The 24815-nt window shown below is 38.3% G+C and overlaps 1 protein-coding gene across 2 annotated transcripts in view; it reads left to right on the plus strand.

The window, feature by feature from the left end:
* The window catches only part of CCDC192 (coiled-coil domain containing 192), a 211910-nt gene that overhangs the window by 54138 nt on the left and 132957 nt on the right, over window positions 1–24815 (plus strand). For both annotated transcript variants that reach the window (XM_042983176.1, XM_042983181.1), the window contains exons 4-5: window positions 5328–5459; window positions 6562–6618. In XM_042983176.1, the coding sequence (XP_042839110.1) occupies window positions 5328–5459; window positions 6562–6618 (189 nt within the window). The remainder of the gene's footprint in view (window positions 1–5327; window positions 5460–6561; window positions 6619–24815) is intronic.

The raw sequence follows: 24815 nt of genomic DNA on the forward strand, positions 1-24815 counted from the left end.
GAGGCACCTGGATGGCTCAGTTTGTTGAGAGTCCGACTTCAGCTCATGTCATGATCTCGCAGACCATGGATTCGAGCCCCATGTTGGGTTGTGTGCTGACAGTTTAGAGCCTGGAGCCTACTTTGGATCCTGTCTCTCCCTCTCTCTCTATCCTTCCCCCACTCATGCTCTCCCTCTCAAAAAATAAAATAAACATTAAAAAGATTAAAATATTTGTCTGGTAAGTCCAAAATTTCAATGTCTGAGTTTCTTCAGGTACAGTTTTAATCATTTTTAAATAAATGCACCATACTTAACTATGTGAGGTTTGTAATTTTTCATTGAGAGCTAGACAAGTATTGTAATGTGGTAACTCTAGAAATCGGATTCTCCACCCACTCCTCTCTAAGAATTGCCATTGTTGCTTGTTGAAGACTGCAGTTGTATGTTTACCTAGTTTTCCTAATTAATTTTCCAAAGATTATATTTCTTTTCACATGTGGTCACCAAAGTCTCCTGTGCCATTATCTCTGCAGTTAGCCAGTGACCTGACAGAGATTTCTTTCAATGCCAGTCTCTTTCTTCCTCCAGTATTTTCCTGGATGCAGGTGTCCTACTAGACTCCAGAGTTCTGAACTGATTGGCTCTGACAGTCCTTGCCAGCTTAGTAGTTATTTACATGGAAGGACCACCCTGCCATCTTCTGTGAAGTCCAAGTCATTTTGCTTTAACCACAATCTTGAATACAATTCTAAAATATATCAGTACCCTTTCTTGACTCCATCAATAAACTGTACAATGGATAAAATTTTACCTTTCTTTCCCTTTTAGCTATATTATAATACTTTTATAATGATTTTTTATTTAACTTTGGGGTAAATATTGAAAGTTGAATTTTTTTTTAGTGGATTTACACAGCCTTGAAGATATGACATGGAAGTTGCTTCTTTGTTTTACCTAATTCTGAAGACAAATGTTGTTGTTCATACTTTTTAAGTCATTTCTTCTCTCCAAACTTTTTGACACTATTGGTAGAAGAGAAAGGGATCTGCTTGACAAAAAGAGTCAGAGGTAGAAAATGAGCCTTCCAGCATCCTGTGAACCTATGTTCCAGCAAAAGTGGCTAACTAGGGGGCACCTGGGTGGCTCAATCGGTTGGACATCCGACTTCAGCCCAGGTCATGATCTCACGGTTCATGGATTCGAGCCCCACGTCGGGCTCTGTGCTGACAGCTCAGAGCCTGGAGGCTGCTTTGAATTCTGTGTCTCCCTCTCTCTTTGCCCCTTCCCTACTCACACTCTGTCTCTCTCTGTCACTCAAAAATAAATAAACACTGAAAAAAAATTTTTTAAAAAGTGGCTAATTAGGATGTATGAAGATTAGTCATTTCAAGAACAGATGTCTAGTATTTCTAATCTCTTTTTGTGAGTAGATACTAAGTTGGGCTAAACTTTTTTTCTATTCTTCCCCAAACAAGGTTTTACTCTATAAAACCAAGCCGTTGTTATGAAAAAAGAAAAAAAAGAAAAAAAAAACAAGAAGAAGAAGCAATGACCAAGGTCCCCAGAGTTTTAAAATTCAATTATGGTATTTTTCAGGCTAACTTGGATTTCCTTTTACTTTGATGCCTTTTTTTTCGTCTCAAAATTTGAATTTGGATTTAGGCAGCATTCCTAAAGGCTTCCTGAATTGAAAATTAGATATTAAAAAGTCCTAAAACATCCATCAAAACAATGGAGTGAAAAAAATGGCAACTAACATCTTGTGACTCAGCAGTAGAGCACATCTTTCAGACGGTGCTAAAATAGAATAATAATAAAAAAAAAAACTCTGATGTATAATTTTCATTTTATTTTATTTTCTTCTCATCTCTTTTTTCTTCTACCCTTTTGGATTACGAGTCCTATTTGATGGGTTATTTCCAAAGGGGACTCAGTATCACCTTATGCAAATAAATAGTTTCATCATTGTAAAATAGAATGCAACAAGAAATTACTAGATCTTGCCCCTAATGTATCCATATATGGAAGAAAGAATACGATCCCTGTATCAGGCTGCTGTGAGGTGATGATACATACATATGAGAATTAAGTTTATAAAATTAATAAGTGGAATGATCTTAGCAAAGACTGCTCTGGACCAGTTTGAGTGTGTCTTGTAAGTTTTGACAGAATTCTCCATTCCTCCTTCTGGGGAATTTACAGTCCAGTTTGAACACATATGACTGGAGAAATACTCTGGAAAAACATAGCAACATAGCATATAAAATCCTATTATGGATTTTTAGCGTCCGTGAGTTGTAGAATTGAGACTAACACATAGATCCCTGACTCCAAGTCAAGATTTCTTAGACGAAAGCTAAGCCTGAAGTAAATATATCTGAATCAAAGGGATATTGAGACAAAGACCTTTTATAAGAGGGCAAGAAAGAGATGGGGTTGATGTCTATATAAAAAGGAAGCAAGATGTTAGGACAGAATTCTTGAGTTTTAGGAAAAAAAGAAAAAAATTTTCTTTCAGGTAAATAGGTAAACATGTGAGAAATAATGCTGAAGGCCATGTAGTTAGTGGGGGGGGGGGGAACCACAGGCCTCATCTTTATAGGCAGCCTTAGAATTAGGGTTGGATATAATGTAAGACCCAGAGTTGGAGGCAGGCCATTGAAGATCCAAAACCAACCTCTTCTTATTAGCTATGGGCAAGCTAATTCACTCCTAAAAGCATCTAGTTTCTTATTCTTTAAAATGGTTATACTTAATAAAAAATATAAACCAAACTCCTTATAGAGTTTTGAGCATTGGACTAAGGTAGCTTGTGTACAGACAGCACCCAGAATGAGTGGTATGGTGTAACTACCAAACAAATGTTAATTACTGCTGTTTTTCCATAGAATTTACTTATTTGTGGTCAAGAGCATGGGGCTTTGGAATGTGACAGTATATCAGTAGAATGCTTATGGTAGTAAGCAACAGAAAATTCAATTTCTAGATAATAAGGAAACTTATTAGCTCACTATGTGTGAGTCCAAGGTAGGATGTGCTTCAAGATTTGGTGATACAGTATTTCAATAATGTTGGTCACTCTTCCATTCAGAGTGTAGCTTCATAATATACGGGTTTCCTGGATGTTTGTAGGATGGCTACATCAGCATTCATATCTGGTAGGTGAGAGAGAATGCTTCCCCAAATCATCAAAATTCCTGCTGAGCAGTACAAGTGGATCACATATCCGCATTTATTAACTGTGGCCAAAGAAAAGCCAGACTCTGATTGTTTAAGACTTTGATTCTTGAACCAATCAGCAGAAAACAGGATGGGATTTTCATGATTCTCAGGTCCCACTTTGGGAGCTGGGGTCAAATTTGGGCTTTAGGGAATCAGACCCAGTGTCCACTAGTGAAAACCTGGGTTGTAACACGTAACTCGCTATGTGCTTGGGCAAGTTACACAACTTTACTAAACTTAGTGAATTCCTTTATCTGCAAAAGGGGAATGAAGATGAATTCCGATACACAAATAATAATGAAAACAAAAGGTTCTGCAGAAGGCTTGGTGTATAGTAAATACCCAGTAAATTGTTAGGGTCATTGCTATTATTCAACTGCATACTTTCATATTACATAATAGTTTTAAAATTCTCTGCCTTTCTGGGTAAAGTGTAAGCTTTTTGAGCATATAAGCAATGTCACTCTCATTTTTTACCTTTGAAGGCTTACTTTTAATAAATGCCCAACATATTTCTATAATAAATGAGTGAATAAATGAGTGTTGAATGAATGAATAAAAGCTTGAAAATAATAGAAGGCAGATATAAAAGAAAGACAACCAGATGGGAACTGGATGAGTTATAAGTCAGATAGAATATGGGAACAAAATTGACCAATCTAAGACTGTATTTGAGAGAAAAAAAATGCCAGATGTGAGAGGACTTTTCCCTAAACACTAGAGTGGTTGTAGGAAGTAAGTGAACTGAATACAGTTTGAGTTTAGGGTAACCAGCTCAAAGGTGCTGTGATGTCTTCAGACACTGTGTTTTACAGTTTGATAAATATTTGAATAAGACTTTTATCAATACTGTAATCTAGAGGAGGTAGAATACATAATAATAATAATAATAATAATAATAATAATAGCTACTAAGTACAGGAAATATTTCAAGCATTAGTCTACATAAACTCATATAATCCTCAAACCTGTGAGTTAAGTACTATTCTTTTCATCCCCGTTCCCATTTACAGATTGGAAAATCAAGCCCGTAGAAACTGAGAAACTTGCCTCAATCACATAGTCTTTAGCCATTACACTCTGTACTGTGTAATAAAATAGAAGGGTGCCTGGAACAACCAGGCTACATCTCCAAGCTATCATGTACTCGGTTGAAATTTGTCACTGTCCATGAGGAGCCCAACAGGTCTCCAAGGTCACTGAGAGCTGAGAGGCACAGCCAACACTTCATGACGTATGTGTTCCCTCTGGCTCTCACATTGTGCTTTTATAATCTCCAGAACATAACAGAATGGCTGCGAAGCACCAACTAAACAAATAATTGCAAGTGAATGATTGTGTGGATCAATGGCATTTTATATATGACGTTCCCACTTTATTTCCGTGATGGAGCAACTTCTTTAGGCTTCCCCATTTGGTAAATTAGCTTTAAAAACTTACTGCGCTTTTCAAGATGAGACAGCATGCTTCGCAAGAATTTTTGGAATAGTATGAAAGAGATGCTTAAAGGTAATTCATGCCTCCAAGGACACACTGGGAACTGGAATGAATACAAGGTGTGTGTCCCTTTCCAGAGACTCTCAGAATTGTTGCTGAGCTATAGAAAAAATGCACAATAAGCTGTCTGAATGAAAGGAAATGCTAGTCCAGGGGCTCTCCAAGGGAATTCAAGAATGAGACACTATGAAACTCTCCTTTCCTCAAGAGGAATCTACAAACAGTAAAACAAAGCTCATCATCCTTAGACATTTTCTAGTGATGGTTTAGCCTAGATCTGCCTCCAATCAGATCTTAAAAACAGTACAGATTTCACATGTAAAAACAAAGTACATTCTTGAAACATAAAAGGGTGAGCATTGAGGTTGTTGCATTAGAAATCTCTCTGCCTGTTGTAATTATGTAGTCTCATCTCTTGCCCAGAAAGATCTTTATTACTAAATATAAAGTCAACATTATTTCATTTTCTCTCTATACTAATCTTTTTCAGCTATGAGGAATATTCCAGAAGCCATTTTCATGTTTAATAGATATTGGTGGTAGGTAATTCATGTATCAATTAGACTTTTGAAAGGAGCTTTCAAAAAATCACTGTACTTACATGCCCTTACAAGAAATGTCTTTAGCTTGCAGCCTCTGAAGGAACAAAATCAAAACTGCTTGAGCAAGTTTCCTGGCTGGAGGAAAAACTACGGGCTCTGGATCATAAGGAAGACAGTGGTGAGCCATATGAAAAAATGGTTCTTGCAAAAGACCAGGTAGGTTGGAGAAGAAAAAAATAATGTTTATCTTAAAAAGTTACCTAAACTTCTATGAAATGACAATTCTGCAGTCATTTCTGGCTAGGTTGGAAATTCAAATTTAAGTTCAAGATGGTAAATAATATTTGTGTCGGCTAAATATAACTACTCCCTGATGAATATTCACATATAATAATTAATTTTGTTAGTAAAATCTTAAAATTTTGTTTGATATGTATCCTTTGAATCATATTATATGAATATGCTATTTATTTTGTAAGTGGTATTAACTATACAAATGTCTCCTCATTAAAAAAAAAATATTTCAATGTTTATTTATTTTTGAGAGACAGAGAGAGACAGAAGGTGAGCGGGGAGAGGCAGAGAGAGGGAGACACAGAATCCGAAGCAGGCTCCAGGCTCCTAGCGCTCAGCACAGAGCCTGACAGGGGACTCGAATCCACAAACAGGAAATCATGACCTGAGCCAAAGTCAGACACTTAACCGACTGAGCCACCCAGGTGCCCCCAAACGTCTCCTCGTTTTTAAGGTTGAACTTAGTCAAGGAATAGTTTCTTTCAGTGTAGTAAAATGAGTGGATCAAAAATTTGGCATATGCTTTAATCAATTATTTTATAAAAAGTTATTAATCTCTGAATCTCTGGGCATTTACGTAAGTTTTTTTCTTGGTCAACTCAAATGGGTTTGTAACTACCTTTGAGATATCTGTCTGTCTATCTATCTATCTATCTATCTCTCTATATATTCACATAAAAACATATGTATATGTTACAAAGACAGTATCAGACCCATCTGATACCATATAGATATGTATATATGTTATAAGACAGGTTGGCATTACCTTCTGTACATCAAGGAAACATTATTTTCCTACTCATTTCCTAAGTCTTAACATATTTGTGTTCTTTGTTTGTGGGCTCTTCAATAGAATCAAAGTGAGATAGGGATGGGAGCGAGGATTTCTCAATGATGATTTCCAAAGCACCTAGCTGACACAGTGCTCTGCCATTCACAGGATTTGAGAACTGGTATATATCTGAAATACTTTATATTAGAAGAAGAGTTATACATTTTGTTTCTAAACGTGTCTCCTTTTCAGTGCATTGAGAAATTACAAGCTGAAGTGAAAGCTTCCCAGGAGCAACTTACAGCCCATGTAAGTGTTTTTCTCCTTTTTTTTTTTTAATCCCTTAATTTATACCAGTGTTACCGTGGGAATGAAGCGTAATTCCTCAGAAGTTAAAACCATGGTCTTCTTGCTGCTAACCAAATCACCAGGCTAAAAATCAGTATTGCTATTGCCTCTACAAAGTTGCTTTCCATAAGTAGAATTCTGATTTATGCTCAAGATAAAAATTACAAAACTTATCTCTCACATACAACCAGATAGTCTAATCAGGTACCATCAGGATAAGAGAACCAGAAACTAAAGGTAGAAAGACATGGAAACCAGGCTAGTGGAGTGAGTGAATGGAAGTGGAAATGACCGGCACATCGAATACACGCCTAGAAGAGTGCTTCTTAAACTTCAGTATATCAAGAATTACTTAGAAAACACTTAGAAACAAATTGCCTGGACATTCTGTTTTCTGCATGCCTAGGATATGACCTGAGAATTGACAATTCTAGACGATGCCATATTCAGGTAACGCTGATGCTGCCAATTTTGGACCATATTACAAGCAGCACTGCGTTACATGTATTCATTCTGCCCAAGTCTTGTGATTTTTAGGCAAGTGACCATATAAACAAATCAGGTACACAACTGTTCATTTTCCCTGCAAGTACTCCCCTGAGGGAGACTCTATGAACTCCTAGGGTATATTTCACTGATATTTTAGCCTATCTTCATGCAGAGAACAACTAATGAACATCTGCCACAATACCCTTGTGTGTTCACACACATAAACCAGCTGTCACCCTGCCTCTTTCCTTTCCCAAGGATCTGAACAATCCCGATACCTTACACCTTTCCTCAAAGACTTGCTCACCTTCTTTTCAGCAATCTCCTCTATTTATCTTGGGTGCTGAGAGATGACTTTTTCTTAAAGTTTATTTCTTTTGAGAGAGACAGAGAGAGTACAAGTGAGGATGGGGCAGAGAGAGAGGGAGAGAGAAAATCCCAAGCAGGGAACTCAGGGGTCAGTGCATAGAACCTGTCACTGGGCTCCAACTCACGAACTGTGAGATCATGATCTGAGCTGAAATCAAGAGTCAGATGCTTAACAGACAGAGTCACCCAGGCGTCCCAGGGGGGATGACTTCTTGATCAAGAACATTGGCCAGCCAGGGGCGCCTGGGTGGTTCAGTCGGTTAAGCTTCTGACTTTGGCTCAGGTCATGATCTCATGGTTCATGGGTTCGGACCCTGCATTGGGCTCTGTGCTGACAGCTCAGACCCTGGAGTCTCCTTTGGATTCTGTGTCTCCCTCTCTCTCTGCCCCTGCCCCACTCACACTCTGTCTCTCTCTTTCCCAAAAATAAATAAACATTAAAAAAAAAAACAACAATGGCCAGTCATGTTAAATGGCCAATTTGAACAATAAACTTTTCAGACCCATTTGAGACCTGAGGGGCTACAGTCCAGAAGTCCTACAGAAAAAGACTGCAAAATAACAAATTCTGGTCACCATCCCTTTGAAATTTGAAATGAGCTAATCAGGATAAAATCACGGTAAATGCCTTTTTTTTTTTTCTTTCTGGGATAGACAAAAGCTAATCTGCTTTTAGCTCTGACCTCAGAATGTCTTTCGGCCTTGTATGTCCAACTGACCAATAGTGAAAATGATTAAAGCCTGCATTTGTGACATGGTGACATATTCAAACACAAGTATATCTCATTAGCTCAGTGTTCTGTTGCAGATGCCTCCCCCAGCTGACCCTGAGGGTGACAGATAATTACTATTGCCAGAGGATGTCTCCTCATGCCAGATCGATACCTACAGCCATTCGCCCAGGGTGGGTTGAGTTCAGAAATTTTTTAAGGAGAGCAGATTGTTCACTAAGGTTCTGATATTAGCTTCCAGCATCTCTTCATGAAAAGCTGATTAAAGAAACATAGTCACAGATGCCTTCAGGAAATTCCTGTGGTGTCTTCCTCCATTGCCTAGCTTTTGCAGATTCTATTCCTGTACCATGCTGTTCCTGGCCCAGGTTTGTCTCAACTGGGATTTCTTTCTTGTATTAGGGTATTAACATCAACATCTGAGATCTCTTCTGTGTAAGTGCTCCATGTTCAGATTTTAATAGAGCAGTGTGATCACAGAAGATTTGCTTCAACTCATCAAGAAGATTTAAATGAAAATATTAGTTAATAGTGTTTATTGAGAATAGATTATGTGTCTAACTGTGTGGTACATGCTTCACCTACTTTCTATTTTAAATCTTGACACAACCCAACAAGGTGGGCATTATTTTCAGGTAATAAAACTGAATATTCAAGCTTAGATCACTTGTCACACATGTCAATTCTGAAACCCATGCTTTTGCTATTAAAGTTTGCTGTCTTTCCAAATTATGTTCTCCACATGCTATTTCACATATCAAATGGTGTTTATAGAGGTTCTTTCTGCAATCTTCCTTCTCTCTCCATTCACTCTGAATGATTCATCAGTTCATAATGCTTCAACTCTCACTTCCATGCAAATAAACAACCCCCACCACCCCCAACAAATTCTTTCTATCTTGATCATCCCCTAATTACACCTCCTTAGTGCTGTAATGAGCATTTCTTAAGACAGTGTTCCTGAAAATAACATTCCAAATGATGTTAAGAGGTATTCTGGAAAATAAATGGGAGAGACATTGGAAATGAAGTTAAATTAGATGGGTTTAGTGGCTGTAAGACTTACCAGTGTATAATCAATCTTAAAGAAAGGGCAATAGTATGTTGTTTTCCAATGACCATAAATGCTGTTTTAATCACACAAGATTGGAGACTGCTAGCATATTGCATCAAATTAAAGCACTGTGCTTGCTAAATATGACTTGAATATCTTGCTGACACCCTAGGCTCAGCATATACAAAGTCAAATTTATCATCTTCTAATCCTATCTCTTAAATGTGCCCCTCTTTTTGTAAACCTAGTCACTGCAAATAATATCGCACGACTGTAATTTATTCTAGATCCAAACTACCAAACAGTATTAAAATCCTACCTTTCTCTGTCTTCATTCCACATTTAGTTAGTCGTCAGGCTGTGAGTATGTTTCTAAAAGTTATCTCACTTTTGTGTCTGCTCTGCCATCATACTGCCCTATCTCTAACTCTTCACGATCATCTTATATCTTACTGCTACTGACCCCACATTATTAACATATTCGAGTTCAGGACCTCCCACTGTCCCTCACCACAACCCAAATCACCACGTAGCCCTCTTGCTTTCACATCATCAAGTTCTGTTTGCAGAGGAAAGGATAAAATCCATGTGTGAGTCTGCGGGGTGGGGGCAGAAAACCAAACAGAGCCAAAGAGTAACACTGAAAGGGAGGATGAAACCTGTTGGAGCACCAGAGAAGAGAACAGGGAGTGAAGGACCAAGGTGGTAGAATGGAACTCTGTAGATGGGGAAGGGTCCTTCTGGAATAGGACACTGGAAGTTTCTTGGAAGTTTTAATATTGAGAATACAGTATTATTAATAGTAAGAATACATTATTCAAGTATGAACTTGAATCGCCCTGTTCAGGAGTCATGTGTAAAGTGTGGAATGTCTGTTCAGACCGTACCTCCTAAACGTAACACTACTGTAGGATATGATCGTGTAGTAGTCCACTGGCTTCCCTGCCTCTACTCTGAATGAGGTTTCCAAAGGACCATCCCTACCCCCTCATCTCCCTCTTTCTTTCCCCAACCTCTCTCTGCCTCCCACTGAATGAGCCAATAAAATGGCACTGCTGTCTCTCTTTACACATCCCATGTCAGTTGGTGCCCTGTGAGTTTGCTCTCTGTGTTGTCTTGGTTTTGGACTATCCTTCCCTCTGCTCTTTATCCAAATAATTCTTACCCTTCTTGCAAGACTGATATCAGGGATTAAGCTCTCCCTTAGCCCCCAGAAGACCTTCTCTGGGCTCCGACAGCCTCTTGTATATACATCTATTTTAGCTCAAAATACTACTTTTTTATTGACATTATCTGTTGATATTTCTGTCCCCTACTAGACTTGAAGGTCACTGAGGGCACCACCAAGAATGGTTCTCTGCATCCATTATCTCAAGTAGAGGGCCAGGCACATTGCAGCCACTCAATACATTTGCTAAAGTGAATTGAATTTTTCTCTAATCATGTAATTTCCCCTATTCCAAAGCCTAGAGTAAGACAATGGTCACCCATTACTCCAGAACAAAGTCCATCCTCCTGACCGTGGCATTTATCACACTGAAAATGAGAGCGTGTCCCCTTTTCCTTCCTGCTCTGTATCACACATCTATGACTCCCAGGAATGCCCATGCATTCCTGCCCTAGGGGTTCTGCTCATGGTTTCTCTCTGCCTGGAATGTCTGTCCCCACCAACAATTTTAATGAAGAATGACAGATTTTCCCCATTCTTCATCAAAATTGTTCCTTTCAAGAAGTTTCTCCTGACCATCAAACCAGAAGTAATCTCCCTTTCTTTGGCACTTTCACAGCACATCTCTACACTTCTTTTTTGTTACTTGTCACACTATGGCCCACAAGAGAATTGAGTGATGAGCTAGCTCTTCCCCAAGACTGTGAGCTCCTGGAGAACAGGGAGCAAGTCTGTTTATCTTTATGCTTTGCACAGTGTCTGGCTCAATGCCTTGTTCATATTTCACTGAAGTGAATTCCTGAAATGGCTAAATTAAAAATAAAGTGATTTTGGCATTGATAGGAGCCTGCTTTGAAATTGTATTTCTTAAAAAAATGCCAGTTACATAGGGTGCTACTGTAATCTGAAATTGATACTTTCAAGGTGTAACATGGATGGGACAAAAGGTAATGATATCTTAGAATGGAAATAGAATGAAAAAGCAGCAGCAAAAGTAAACACCTTTCTGGGAAACCCCTATTTCAAAAGAAGTAAAAAGAACACCTAAAGGAAATGATGATCTTTACATGAAAAGTAACAACCTTGCGGCCTCCTTTTATTCAGAGTTCACTTGTCTAAAACCCAAGAGTTGAACTATATTTTTGTATAATTAAATTCATAGCTATAAAATGGGGAGAAGACAGAAGCCTAAACATTTCAGACTGAGTTGTCACTGCTAATATTTTGAAGGTTAAAATCTCATCTCGTTAACTTTATGTAGTTACAGCTTATACTTCTCAAAGATTACAAACTGTCATGAGTGCACACATAGGTACCTACTCAGAGGCACCCACAGGGCTAGTCTGCCCAAGGTGTTTTTATCAATCCTTCCCACACGATTACTTATCTATTTAGAAACCTACATAGGATTAACAAATATTTGAAGCAAATGTTTATAACTGTTCAAAGGTACTTGTTCATGTTAGGGCAATTTGAGCCAGGACTAGGTATCTTAAGGAAAAATATCCTCTTAAAATGAATGTCTTCCAAATTGTTAAATCCATTGCTTCACTATTTTTACTATTTGAGAGTATACGTAGTCATCCTTGTCTATCCACTCTGTCATTGACGCCCTGAATATCTGCAGTAACCCAGAGGTTTGCCCCTTTGCCTTACTTCCATCTCAATGGCCCACCCATCTCCTGATCTGGTTACTCCCCAGACCCGACCATGGCTAAAAGTTCTACAACATTCAATGGGATTATTTCGAAAAGAGAAATCTGGCTAACTGGGAAATAGACACTTGAGTGTTATGTTATTTTTAATCCTATCTTGTATGCTTGAAATATTTCCAGTAAAGTAAAAGAGTTAAGAATATCTAGAAGAAGGAGCCATTCCAATGAACTGTACAGCATGATTCAAGCTGTAGGTTAGATGAGTGTGTCTTTGAAAACAGAAGCTCCTGATCTATAGTTCCTGAGGACATACTTAAACCTGGAAGCAATGGTGGTGAAGCTCAGAGTCAGGAAAATAAAGCATGGGTGGGGGGTGCCAACATGAGTACTTAAGAGAATTTTCCTGAAAACTTTGTTTCATTTCTTCCTTTCCTCCAGTAAGGACGCTATCAACTACTTTCTAAGAATCTACAGGAGTCTTCAGTTTAGATCAAGTGCAAACTCCTCCTCCCTAGTATTCCGGGCCCTCTGTTAATTGATCTTTTCCTACTGTGATAGAAGACATGGACTGTTTTCATTATTAATGTTGTTTCTTGGCTACATGAGCATACATTAACATCTTTGGAAACAGTACCCTGATATCCTTTTCAGCTGTGTCTCTTCCGTGATGCACCGTCTTGGAACTGTAATTCAAAGTACCCTGTCATCTAGTAGCTGAGGAGTGGGCATGTTCTCTAAGCCAATTGGATTCTGAATATTAATTCAGGTGAAGCAAGAGACGAAGAACATTTGGAACTGATAGATCCTACCAGAGATGCCCAGGCATCATGATGAAGGGGTTTGTGCTCTTGGGACCAGAATTGTTCTAGTTCCTGTCTACTTATGAATCTGATTCCTGTCTATTTTAGGAACCGTCCAACAATCTTAATTAGCTTAAAGCAAATTCCCTTTTCCTTTAAACTTGTGAGAATCAGATCAGGGTTTTAGAGGCGAGAAGCTGTAATTCTTAAGCTGTCCATGTAGTTCTCACAGAATGGTCCCTGGACTAGATTCATCAGACTCACTGGTACTTGTTTGAATTGCGAATTTTGAGGCCTCATCTCATACCTCCAGAACCGGAAGCAATGGGAGTGTGATCCAGCAGTATGTATTTTTAAAGTCTTACCAGTAATTGTGATGATGGCTGATGTCTGAGAAGTGCTGTATTGTCCATTAAAACCCCTACTTCCAGCCTAGACCCTCTGTTCTTACCAAAACCATGGGTCCTGACTAGCATCTTGCTGTTGGGGGTCAGCTTCTCTGTCCTCATGTTCCTGATTCTAAGAAACATCTCCAGGCCTGATTCTTAGTACAGCAAGCTGAGAATGTGGCACACTGGACATGTTTGTTCAAATGATGAGCCAAACAGAAACAGTCTCCCTGCTCTTCTCAACCAAAGCCCAGACTTCCATGTACTCTAAAAGTATCACTTCATTCCTGAAGTTTGTCATGACTAATGCTATGATAAAGTGACAGTAATGAATAACAGCTTCGAGTCATTTAACAATTTATAGTTTCCTAAATGCTCCCACCACATTATGTCATTGATTTTTCACAACAATCCTGTGAAGCAGGCATTACTACTACTCTTCTATCAGATGAAGAAAGTGAGAGTCAAAGACAGTAAGAAGCCTGCTCACAGCCAACAGTTAGTAGGTAGCAAAGCAAACACTCGAATTATAGATATTTTGACTCTAGGACCCCTGTTTCATAAGTTTGATTTCACTATTGATTGATTGATCAATTGATTGAGAGAGAGAGAGAGAGAGAGAGACAGAGAGAGAGCGAGCACACACACACAAGTACATGAGCAGAGAAAGGCCAGAGGGAGAGGGAGACGGAGAATCCCAAGCAGGTTCCATGCTCTCAGTACGGAGCCCCACGCAGGGCTCAATATCATGAACTGTAAGGTCATGACTTGAGCTGAAATCAAGAGTCAGATACTTAACTGACTGAGCCACCCAGGCAGCCCTAATTTTCCTTTTTTTCACTTTTAATTCAGAATTTTTGCTGAATACGTATGCACATACACATAAGCCAGTGTGTCAACAAATTGGTTTTTATGATCTTTTAACTTTATTGTACTCTATCGACCTCATGGCTGTTAATCACCCTGAGGGACTTTGGTAGTAGGATCTAATGGTGCCCTACCTGAAGCCAATGAGGAATGGGGAAATTCTTGCCCTATGAGCCATTCTTTTAGAGGCAGACATGTTTATCAAAATGGAAGATCCCTCAGTGATTATTTATGAACACAACATGGCTCCATGTGTGATAAGTCTCAGGAATATTTTTATTGCATTAGTTGATTATATTTTACTCAACCCCTCTCTACAGTCTACCTTCTTTGGTTAGTTTGTCTGGAATGGATGACTATTTGGCCCCTCATTTGAACGCTGTATGTGGTTATTTCATGGTTCATCTCCTATATGCTTGATCTGGAGAGGTTAAAAGAGAAGAATAACAGAGGCTTTCAAATCCCATTGGTGAGTGTTACCGCCAAACTTCTCTGAGGACTTGGAAGAGGAAAGGGTTTGGGCTCTCATTTCATACCAGCAAGTTGCTCATAACTTAGAATTGGTGCTCTCTGAACTGTGAGCCATTTAGCAGACCTGGCCCAGTAAGACGTGGCTAAATAGCTAATTTCTAGCATACTGACAAGGCAATATTCAAAATAAAACTTTGGAACTCTATCAGGATCGTATTAAACTTATCTCTCTCTCTCTCTTTTTTTTTAATTTTGCCTAGAAATCCAAGGCACAATAAATTACTGCGGGAGGCACTAATTTTAGCTGTTGGATCTCCTAGTGAGGGCAGATGCAGGCACATACACCTATGGCATGAATTTGGTCAATCACATCTTCCAAGCCTAGATTCTGGCCAACACCCAGGAGGTTCACTTTCTCCTCAACCAGATTTGCATGCTGTTTCTTCATTTTCTATAGATGATGACTAAGTTTAAGCTGAATAAACACCCAAACCACCCTAGCTCTTTAGGACCATTGCATGTGCCTGATCTTTGTCTAGCCACCTAACTGGACACAGAGTATAGTCCTTTCACTTTTTTGTGAATATTTATTAGTTACCTATGCATTTCTTCAAGTACTTATTTTGGTGCCTTACTTGATAATCACAGGCTTCTCACACCAACATTTTATTAAAGGAATGTACAAATTTTAGAGTCCCAAATATTCTAGTACAGATCATTATTATAATCTCCATCTGCTTGTCAAAAAAATCAAATTAGAGTGGCACCTGGGTGGCTCAGGAAGTTAAGTGTCTGATCCCAGCTCAGACTCAGGTCATGATCCCAGGGTCATGGGATCAAGCCCTGTGTCAGGCTCCACTCAGAGTGTGGAGCCTGCTTAGGATTCTCTTTCTCCCTCTCTCTCCGCCCTTTCCCAACTCTCTCTCTCTCTCTCTCACAAAACAAATAAATACACATTTTAAAAACTTAAAAAAAAATCAAATGAGAATAGTGCAAGATTATTCACAGCATCTTCCCCCTGTTGATTCTGAGCTGCATTAACCTAGCCATTAATGCTCACACAGAACTCATTCTATACTATTGCTAAAAGAATCTAATACAAGTAATATTTTAATAATTTTTTTCTTAAGAATTAAAATCACTTAATGAGTATCATGAGTATCATGCCCTCCCATTGTAGAGAAAAGAAAGATAAGCTATTGTTATAGATCATGAGGGCAGTTTAAAAGGTCCTATTATCTGTTTCCTGCCAGAGACAAGGGTAGAAATGGAGAACTAGGCACTGGGCTTGAAGGACCTGACAAAGGTTCCACAAGTTCTGTTCTTCTTATTTGTGGTAAGAAGCTAATAACATTACTTAGCTTCACAGGGTGCTTTAAGAAGGTACAAATGTGTGAAGTGGGGTGATACACATAAAATAGCAACGTGCCTGACACATACAAAGGTTCAAAAAATTTATTAAAAGTTATTACAAAATGAACTGTTTCAGTAAAACTGATCCACAATTTTTATAGGGTTGTGGTTAATAACCTTATGGAACAAAGTACCTCATATTAGCCTACATTCAGTTTATTTTATAGGAAGTTAAAGAGAAAATTACTTTCTGAAGACAATCTTATATCCTATCAACATTTATTCAGCTCATTTCTTCCCCTGGTGAATGTCTTTTTAAGCCTTTGGTAGAAACATCTCCTTGTAATTTTTCTGTTTCTCTGTCTTTATCCAACATGATAAATTTCTTAATAGTAGAGCCTGCATCTAATTCATGGTGTCTTCCCCATAGTATGTTCTCAATAAGTATGTGTTAAATGACTCAGTCAGTGAGTCAATGAGTGAATGGATGAATGAAAGTGGCAGAAAGTGGCAGATACTTCTTTCAATTCAAAAAGTATCATTTCAGGGCCAACAATTTCCAAAAGCAGATATCAGTTCTAGCCCCAGCCTACCTGGCCATTTCTACCAGAGAACTCTGTGCTTAACTGTACTCTAGGGTCTAACCTGGAGTGTCACTCAATATTTCGCTTTAAAAAGCTTGGATGAGAGAAAGTATATCACAGGGTAGTGCCTGAAGTATAGTTCATGTTTTCTTTTACAGAGCTACCCTAAAATTCTTCAAGTAAATGAGGTCAGCAGAGAGCCAATTCCTAGACTGTATCAAGTTGCCCTAGAATTGCTTTCATTGAATGTGGGAGAAGTGGTTTGACATGATGCTAATGACTTAGTTTTGGAAGATTTATAAAATGTCCCATTCCATAGAGTATCACCAGAAACACAGGTAACACAATGGCACTAAATTCATATCTTTCATTAATCGCTATGAATGTAAATGGACTAAATGCTCTAATAAAAAGATATTGGTTGTCAGAATGGATAAAAAAACAAGATGCATCTATATGCTGACTATAAGAGACTCATTTTAGACCTAAAGACACCTGCAGATTGAAGGTGAGGGGTTGGAACACCATCTATCATGCTAACGGACATTAAAAGAAAGCTGAAGTAGCCATACTTCTATAAGACAAACTAGCTTTTATTTATTTTTATTTTTTTAATGTTTTATTTATTTTTGAGAGACAGAGAGACAGAGTGTGAGCAGGAAAGGTTCAGAGAGAGAAGGAAACACAGAATCTGAAGTAGGCTCCAGGCTATGAGTTTTTAGCACAGAGCCCAATGCAGGGCTCAAACTAATGAACCACAAGATCATGACCTGTGCTGAAGTTGGGCACTTAACTGACTGAGCCACTTGGGTGCCCCAGACAAACTAGATTTTAAAACAATGACTGTAGGTAGAGATGAAGAAGGGCATTATATCATAAAGAGGCATATCCATCAAGAAGATCTAACAATTGTATATATTTATGCCCCCAACCTGAAACACCCAAATACATAAATTAATTACTAACAAACATAAACAAACTCATTGATAATAATACAATAATAGTAGAGGACTTTTACTCCCCACTTACAGCAACGGAGAGGTCATCTAAGCAGAAAATCAACAAGAAAATAATGGCTTTGAATGACACAATGCCCCATACACAAAAATAAATTCAAGATGGATGAAAGAAGTAAATGTGAGACAGGAAACCATCAAAATCCTAGAGAACAAAGGCAGCAACCTTTTGACCTCAGCCACAGCAACCTCTTACTAGACACATCACCAAAGGCAAGGGAAACAAAAGCAAACATGAACTATTAGGACTTCATCAAGATAAAAAGCTTCTGCACAGGGAAGGAAACAATCAACACAACTAAAAGGCAGACTATAGAATGGGAGAAGATATTTGCAAATGACATATCTGATAAAGGGTTAGTATCCAAAATCTATAAAGAACTTATCAAACTCAACACCCAAAAGACAAAAACAAATAGCCCAGTGAATAAATGGGCAGAAGACATGAATAGACACTTTTCCAAAGAAGACATCCAGATGGCTAACAGACATCACTCATGTCTGAAAAGATGAAAAGATGCTCAACATCACTCATCATCAAGGGAATACAGATCAAGACCATGATGAGATACCTCCTCACACCTGTCAGAATGGCTAAAATTAACAACACAAGAAACAACAGGTATTGGCAAGGATGCAGAGAAACAGGAACCCTCTTGCACTGTTGGTGGAGATGCAAACTGATGCAGTAACTCTGTAAAACAGTATGGAGTCTCCTCAAAAAACTAAAAATGTAACTACCCTGCGATCCAGCAATTGCACTATTAGGTATTTACTCAAAGGATACAAGAATATAGATTTAAAGGGATACATGTACCCCAATGTTTATAGAAGCATTATCAACAACAGCCAAACTATGGAGAGAGCCCAAATATCCATAAACAGTAAGTGTATAAAGAAGATGTGTGTGTGTGTGTGTGTGTGTGTGTGTATGTGTGTGTGTGTGTGTGTGTGTATGTGTGTGTGTATAAAGTATTACTTGGCAGTCAAAAAGAATGAAATCTTTCTATTTACAATGATGTGGATAGAGATAGAATGTATTGTGCTAAGTGAAGAAGTCAATCAGAGAAAGGCAAATACCATACAATTTCAGTCATATGTGGAATTTAAGAAACAAAACAGATGAACATATGGGAAGGGTGGGGGAGGAAGAGAATAGAGGAAAACAAATCCCAAGAGACTCTTAATGACAGAGAACAAACTATAGGTTGACAGAAGGAGGTGGGTGGGAGATGGGATAAATGAGTGATGGGTACAAAGGAAGGCACCTGTTGTGATGAGCAGTGGGTATTGTATGTAAGTGATGAATCACTGAATTCTACACCTGAAACCAATATTGCACTAGACATTAACCAAATAAAATTTAAATTAAAAAAAAAGAAAAATAAAGAAAATTGTCCTATCAAGTTTATTATTACTTGGTGTCAGACTGTTATTGAGGACATTTATTATTATATCAGAGAGTATGCCTTTCTGCTGTATGAATATTGGTATCTTCACTAAGCACTGGGCTTGCTTTTACTCCATGGATCTTGTTTTTATAATGGTTATTTTAACTACCAAGAAAGTCTAGGGTCAAGTTATTTGTGCCTCATCTCTAACAAGTATTTAGGTAGGATGTCAGGACATGAACAATGTGAACCAAACTTCTCACTTGCCCCATCTTATTTTCTTGCCTTTAAATTCATTTAACTACATCTTTCAAATTTAATTTAGTGGCCTCTAATTTAATATATTTACCTTTTCAAGCTATTCTAAGTTTTTTCTGATATGCATGTTTACCAAGATAAATCAATGGATCATAAAGGAAGTAATCAGACTGATTGCAGAGTTGGCTCCATTGACTACACCGATCCAATAATATAAGTATTTTACTTAAATCTCTCAATGACTGCTTATTAACAATAACAGGGTATTGGCCATCATGTCAAGAAAGGACCTTGACCAGATCCCTACCACTTTTCTTTTGATGGTTTAACCTCCTGACCTTGTCCCCTGCCTTCTACTGACAATTGACATTCAGCAAGGACATGCTTTGAGGATCCGGGATTCACTCAAGATTCTCCTAGGTTCTAGGTTCCATCCCTTCCCAAGGTGGACCCTTCCCTGTGCTTCACCCCTTCCCAAGGTGGACCCTTCCCTGTGCTTCACCCACTGCATGCCTTTCAAAACCTGGGGTGCATCTCCCTCAAGTGACATGCTTCTCTTGACTCCTCAGGCAGAAACTGTCTTTTCTTCCAGTGCATATTCTACCAATCTTTTCTTTACTCTCTATTCCACCGTAATAGTTGAGTCCCCAAGTTCTGAGACTTGGCTTTAGTCTCACATAGTTCTTGATACAAAGTAAGTGTTCAGTAAATGCGTTGTTAAACAAATGACCAAGTAAATAAGAGAATCTATCTATGTGTATATGATAGTTGCTTCTCTATGTGCATTTTAGAAAACAAATGAAACAACAGCAAATTAAGTATGCTCCTCTAGTTGGCAGCAAATCATCTAGAAAAGATTCTAAGAAATTATTTATTAATAATATTACCCTATTTTCAAAAGGCAAGAAACAAAAACAAAAAATGTATCTCAAATGGATACGAATATTAAACTTTATGTTCTCCTGATATAATTTTATACTGTTATTAAACAACGATAATGTTTAATTTATACTTATTTATTTATACTCTATTTAACTTCAGTAAGAATTTGAGGTGGCCTATAATAAATGTATGTATGAAACAGATGTGTTTTAAGTACATAAATAACTATAAATGAGAACGTATTGAAATAAAATAGCAATGAAAGGAGAAAAAGTAGAACCTGCAAGTTTAAGTCATAACTTTCCATAGAGTATACTTGAAAGAAATATAACTATGCTGGTCTTAATGGTAAAGGCAAAATGGATAAAATAACAGATGAGTAGTTCTTATTGTATTGGTGGAGGAGATATTACTAATTATTTTCTAGTGAGCTAATTCTGAAACGAGACTTTATGTTGGATTTCATGTAGGGAATACTGAGAGAGATAGTTAGGAGGCAAAAAATATCAGTAATCTCAAATCAACAAATGCAGTTATAAATTTTATGTGACTATTTCTATGACCCACATCAAAAGAAGCCAAGGATATAACATTTAAATGGTTCAAGTAGTCTCTCCTCATTGTAGTTATAGTCTAGTTGGTATTGTGTGTTTTCTAAATCCCCAGCTATTTCTGATAATCCAGCAGTAACATACAACTACATTCAAAGGCCAAATAAGTAAAGCAAAAGAGGGAGTATGGCCAGAACAAGTCATGTGGGTCTGCAGGGTGCATATCATACATAAGAAGGAGAATAAAGCTCAACTTACCAAATTTTTCAGAAGATGAAAGTCTAGATTTTTGTGGGAAAATTTTCCACTTGTAAATGTTGGCAACTAATTAAAATAAAATAGACTACTTTGTGTGGCAAATGAAACAGATTTATAGGTATCCTAAGTATGAACCTTACCTTGGATTTTGACTTTAAACAACTCTTTTCTTACATCTTTTCTATAATTTGAAAGATGTTCCCTACAGAGGACATGATTGTGTGGTGACTGTAGGTGGGAAGGAGTTAGTTTGTTTTTGTAGTTGTTGTTTTAACTACTCAAATTTTATTACAACAATGCTACCTGTTGTCACAAATAGACCCCAGAATTTCAGTGGCTTAGCACAAGAGAAATTTCTTGCCTATTCAAGTTACATTCTATTGTGAGTACTCTTTTTGGTATGTAGGCTCTGCTCATTCATTGTTCTTCAGGGTCACTTGTTGAAAGACTGATGAAGCCCCTGACATCTTCCACATGTAGATTCTGATTACGATTTGGGATCGTCTCTATTCTAGTGGGCCAGAAGGGAGGAGATCATGGAGGTGTGTGCTTCAGAAGCTTATAATGGTCTACAGAGTAATCCCACCCCCACCCCCACCCCGCCCCTATCTTGTGGAGGATATGTTTAAAGACCACCCCCCTCCCCGCCGTAGATGCCTGAAATCACAGATAGTAATGAACTCTATATATACCACGTGTTTTCCTAATACGTACATACCTATGATAAAGTTTAATTTATAAATTAGGCATAGCAAGAGATAAACAACAATAACTAATAGTAAGAACAAGTGCAATAATATAATAAAAGTTATGTAAATATGGTTTCTCTTTCCCCCTCTCTCTCTCTCAAAATGCCTTATGGTACTGTACTCCCTCTTCTTGTAATGATGTGAGCTGATAAAATGCCTCCATGATGAGATGAAGTGAAGTAAATGGACATGGGCATTGTGATGTAACGTCAGGTTCCTCCTGACCTTCTGACAATATGTCAGAAGGAGGATCAGCTGCTTTGAGACCATGGGTGGCCACAGGTGACCGAAACCATGGAAAACAAAACCACAGATACGGGGGAACTACAAAACTGCAAGTGGTGTACCTCACTTCTGCTCACGTTCATTGGCTAATGCTTAGTTGTGAGGCCACAGTAATTGCAGGGGATGCCAGGAAAGGTAGTCTGGCTGTACACCCAGGAAGAAGTGGGAGGTATGGATCAGATTCTGCCACACCAGTGTTTAAGTCATTTGTCTTCACCTGGATCTGTAAGTATTTACAATTGGACCCCAGAGGAATCAGATTTGGTTCATTATTATTACTACCACTACTATCACCAACCCGGGTAAAAGTTGAGATTAAAGTTTATGCAATAAATACCAGACAATCAAAAGGTCTGAAAAGAATGTACAATTTGCCTCCGTGTCTAATTTCACGATGTTCAATGTACAAAATACAACTTTTTTTTTTTTTTTTTTTTTGCTTAAATAAAATCAAGTCTGATTCAGGCCCCTACTGTGATTGTTAGCCAGAAATTTGGTCTCCGTTATTGTTAGGAAGAATGGTCTTCTTTCCTCCCTGAGGTTTGCACAGGTACCCCAAGGATTTTACTATCCAAAGTGGAGAGGGGACTGACACTATATTCTAGTGCATTGTGGCTGCTATTTTTCTGTTCTGAATGCCTATGGACCCATTCAAAGACCTATGGTTCTTGTCGTTCAGTGCTAAGTTTTAACAGAAGATTTGTGGGAACTCTTGTGCTATATATAGCACTCAGGGCCAAGTCTCCCTTGGCACACCTGCCTATTTGAGGTCATATTACCCAAAGGACCTAGGTAGAAGTGGAGTACTCTCCCTGCCATCTGAAGAACACCCAATACCTCACCCTCTTTGTTTTGGATGAATCAACTTCCTGCTCTCAGGTTTATTTATTTTCTTTTCCATTTCAAAGCACCAGATTCCACTCCTTTTCTACTTGAGATATTTTTAGGTTCTTTTATTAATGAGACCAGGCTTCTCAACTAAAAGCTTTCCAGATGCTCAAAACTTCATCAATGCATGTTAACTTCCTCTCTTTCTATAGTGATCAAGGGTATTGTCGGTGTTGGCATAGTGGTGACTTCTCTTTATGAGACTGAATGAATTTTCAGTTTGGATTTATTGAAATTTATAGACTATCTAAGAGTTATAGGGAAATGTATATTTGGATAGTTAAGTAGAAAAGTCGTGAATTGTGTAGTTCATTTTGTTGCTAAATGTGAAAAAGTATGATGATTACTAATTAAAATAAAATCTGAACTGTTAACTGTAGCTGTTAGCACTGAAATTGATTTTAACTACTCATTCGTATCACAGATAGTTTCTAATCCCCGAGATTAGTCTTTCAACATTCCTAGGTATACTAGGCATTAACATCCAAAAGAGAAAATGTGAGCTCTCACACCAATCATGAGGTGTGATAGAGTCACCAGCAAGGTCGAAGAAGAGAGAGAGAGAGAGAGAGAGAGAGAGAGAGAGAGAGAGAGAGGATAAGCACCCATGCTTCTCTCCTCAACTTCTCCTTTACATGACCCACACACTCCTCCTCCCTCCAATAAATTGGGTATGTTGGCTAAATATTCAAGAAATGCTTAAGCATCACCTGCTTCTGTAAGGACTTTTTCCCACTGCACACTCAGAACAGACTACCTGGGATTAGGACACCACTCTATTAGCTTTCTAGTCATGTTACCTTGGGTAAGTTGCTTGATCTCCATGAGTCTCAACTCCTACCACTTCAAAAGGGTTATAATAAATGAACCTAGCTCATGAAATTGTCATCAGGATTAATAGAGTTAGTGTCATATTTAGAAAATTCTTAGATCAGTAACTGCCATGCTGTAAATTTTATATAAGTGCTTGCTAACTAACAAAACACAACAAAAACAACACCAGCATCAAAAAATGAAAACAAAAAACAAAACCCAGCGAACATTCTTCTGGCTTCTTCAGTGCTAAATTTTAATGGCATTCTTGGTGGGAAAATTCAGCATCCTGTTTAGCTATAAAATGGAATAATCATAGAACCCAACTTAATAGGGTTAATGAGAGGACAAAATAAGTTGATAAAAGAAAAGGACTTAGAATTGTGCCTATGGCATAGCCCACCCTCATTAAGGTTGACGTTAATTACTGCACCTGCTCTTGCTGATTATCCTATCATTACTTGCAATATATGCTTTTGACATTTATCTAACAGTACCAGAATCCATTTTGTTGAGTTTAACTCTTAAGTACTCCATGGTATTCACAATAAATATATGTCTCTGTTGACCCAAAGAAGTGTTAATGCATATAAGAACTTTTTCTTGGGGTGCTGGGGTGGCTCATTCGGTTGGCTGAGTGGCCGACTCTTGATTTTGGCTCAGGTCATGATCCCAGGGTCATGGGATGGAGCCCTGTGACAGACTCTGTGCTGAGCATGGAGCCTGCTTAAGATGCTCTCTCCCCCTGTGCCCTACCTCCGCACACGCACACGTGTGTGTGTGTGTGTGTGTGTGTGTGTGTGTGCATGTCCATGAAAAAAAGAACTTATTCTTACAAGGACTTGTGAGAACTTATTCTTTGTGCATGAGGAGGGCATGTAGGAGACCCTCTTCATGCGCCTAGAGAAGCCCAGAGGAACTAATACAGGCATTTCTGTTCACCATTGCTTGAGCAAGAACACAGTGATTGTGTTAGGCAGATGTCAATGCCACAGGGAATGGAAAACTACTGCTGAGAAGTTTTGCAACTGGAAAAGATCATCTATGAAGCTTAGAGGCGATTCTGACCACACTCTTGTCCCTCCACCTTTGACTTTCTAACCTTTACTTTCTCAGCCCCCAAGGAAATGCCATCCT

This window comes from Panthera tigris, chromosome A1, assembly GCF_018350195.1.
Source record: "Panthera tigris isolate Pti1 chromosome A1, P.tigris_Pti1_mat1.1, whole genome shotgun sequence".
NCBI classification, from domain to species: Eukaryota; Metazoa; Chordata; class Mammalia; order Carnivora; family Felidae; genus Panthera; species Panthera tigris.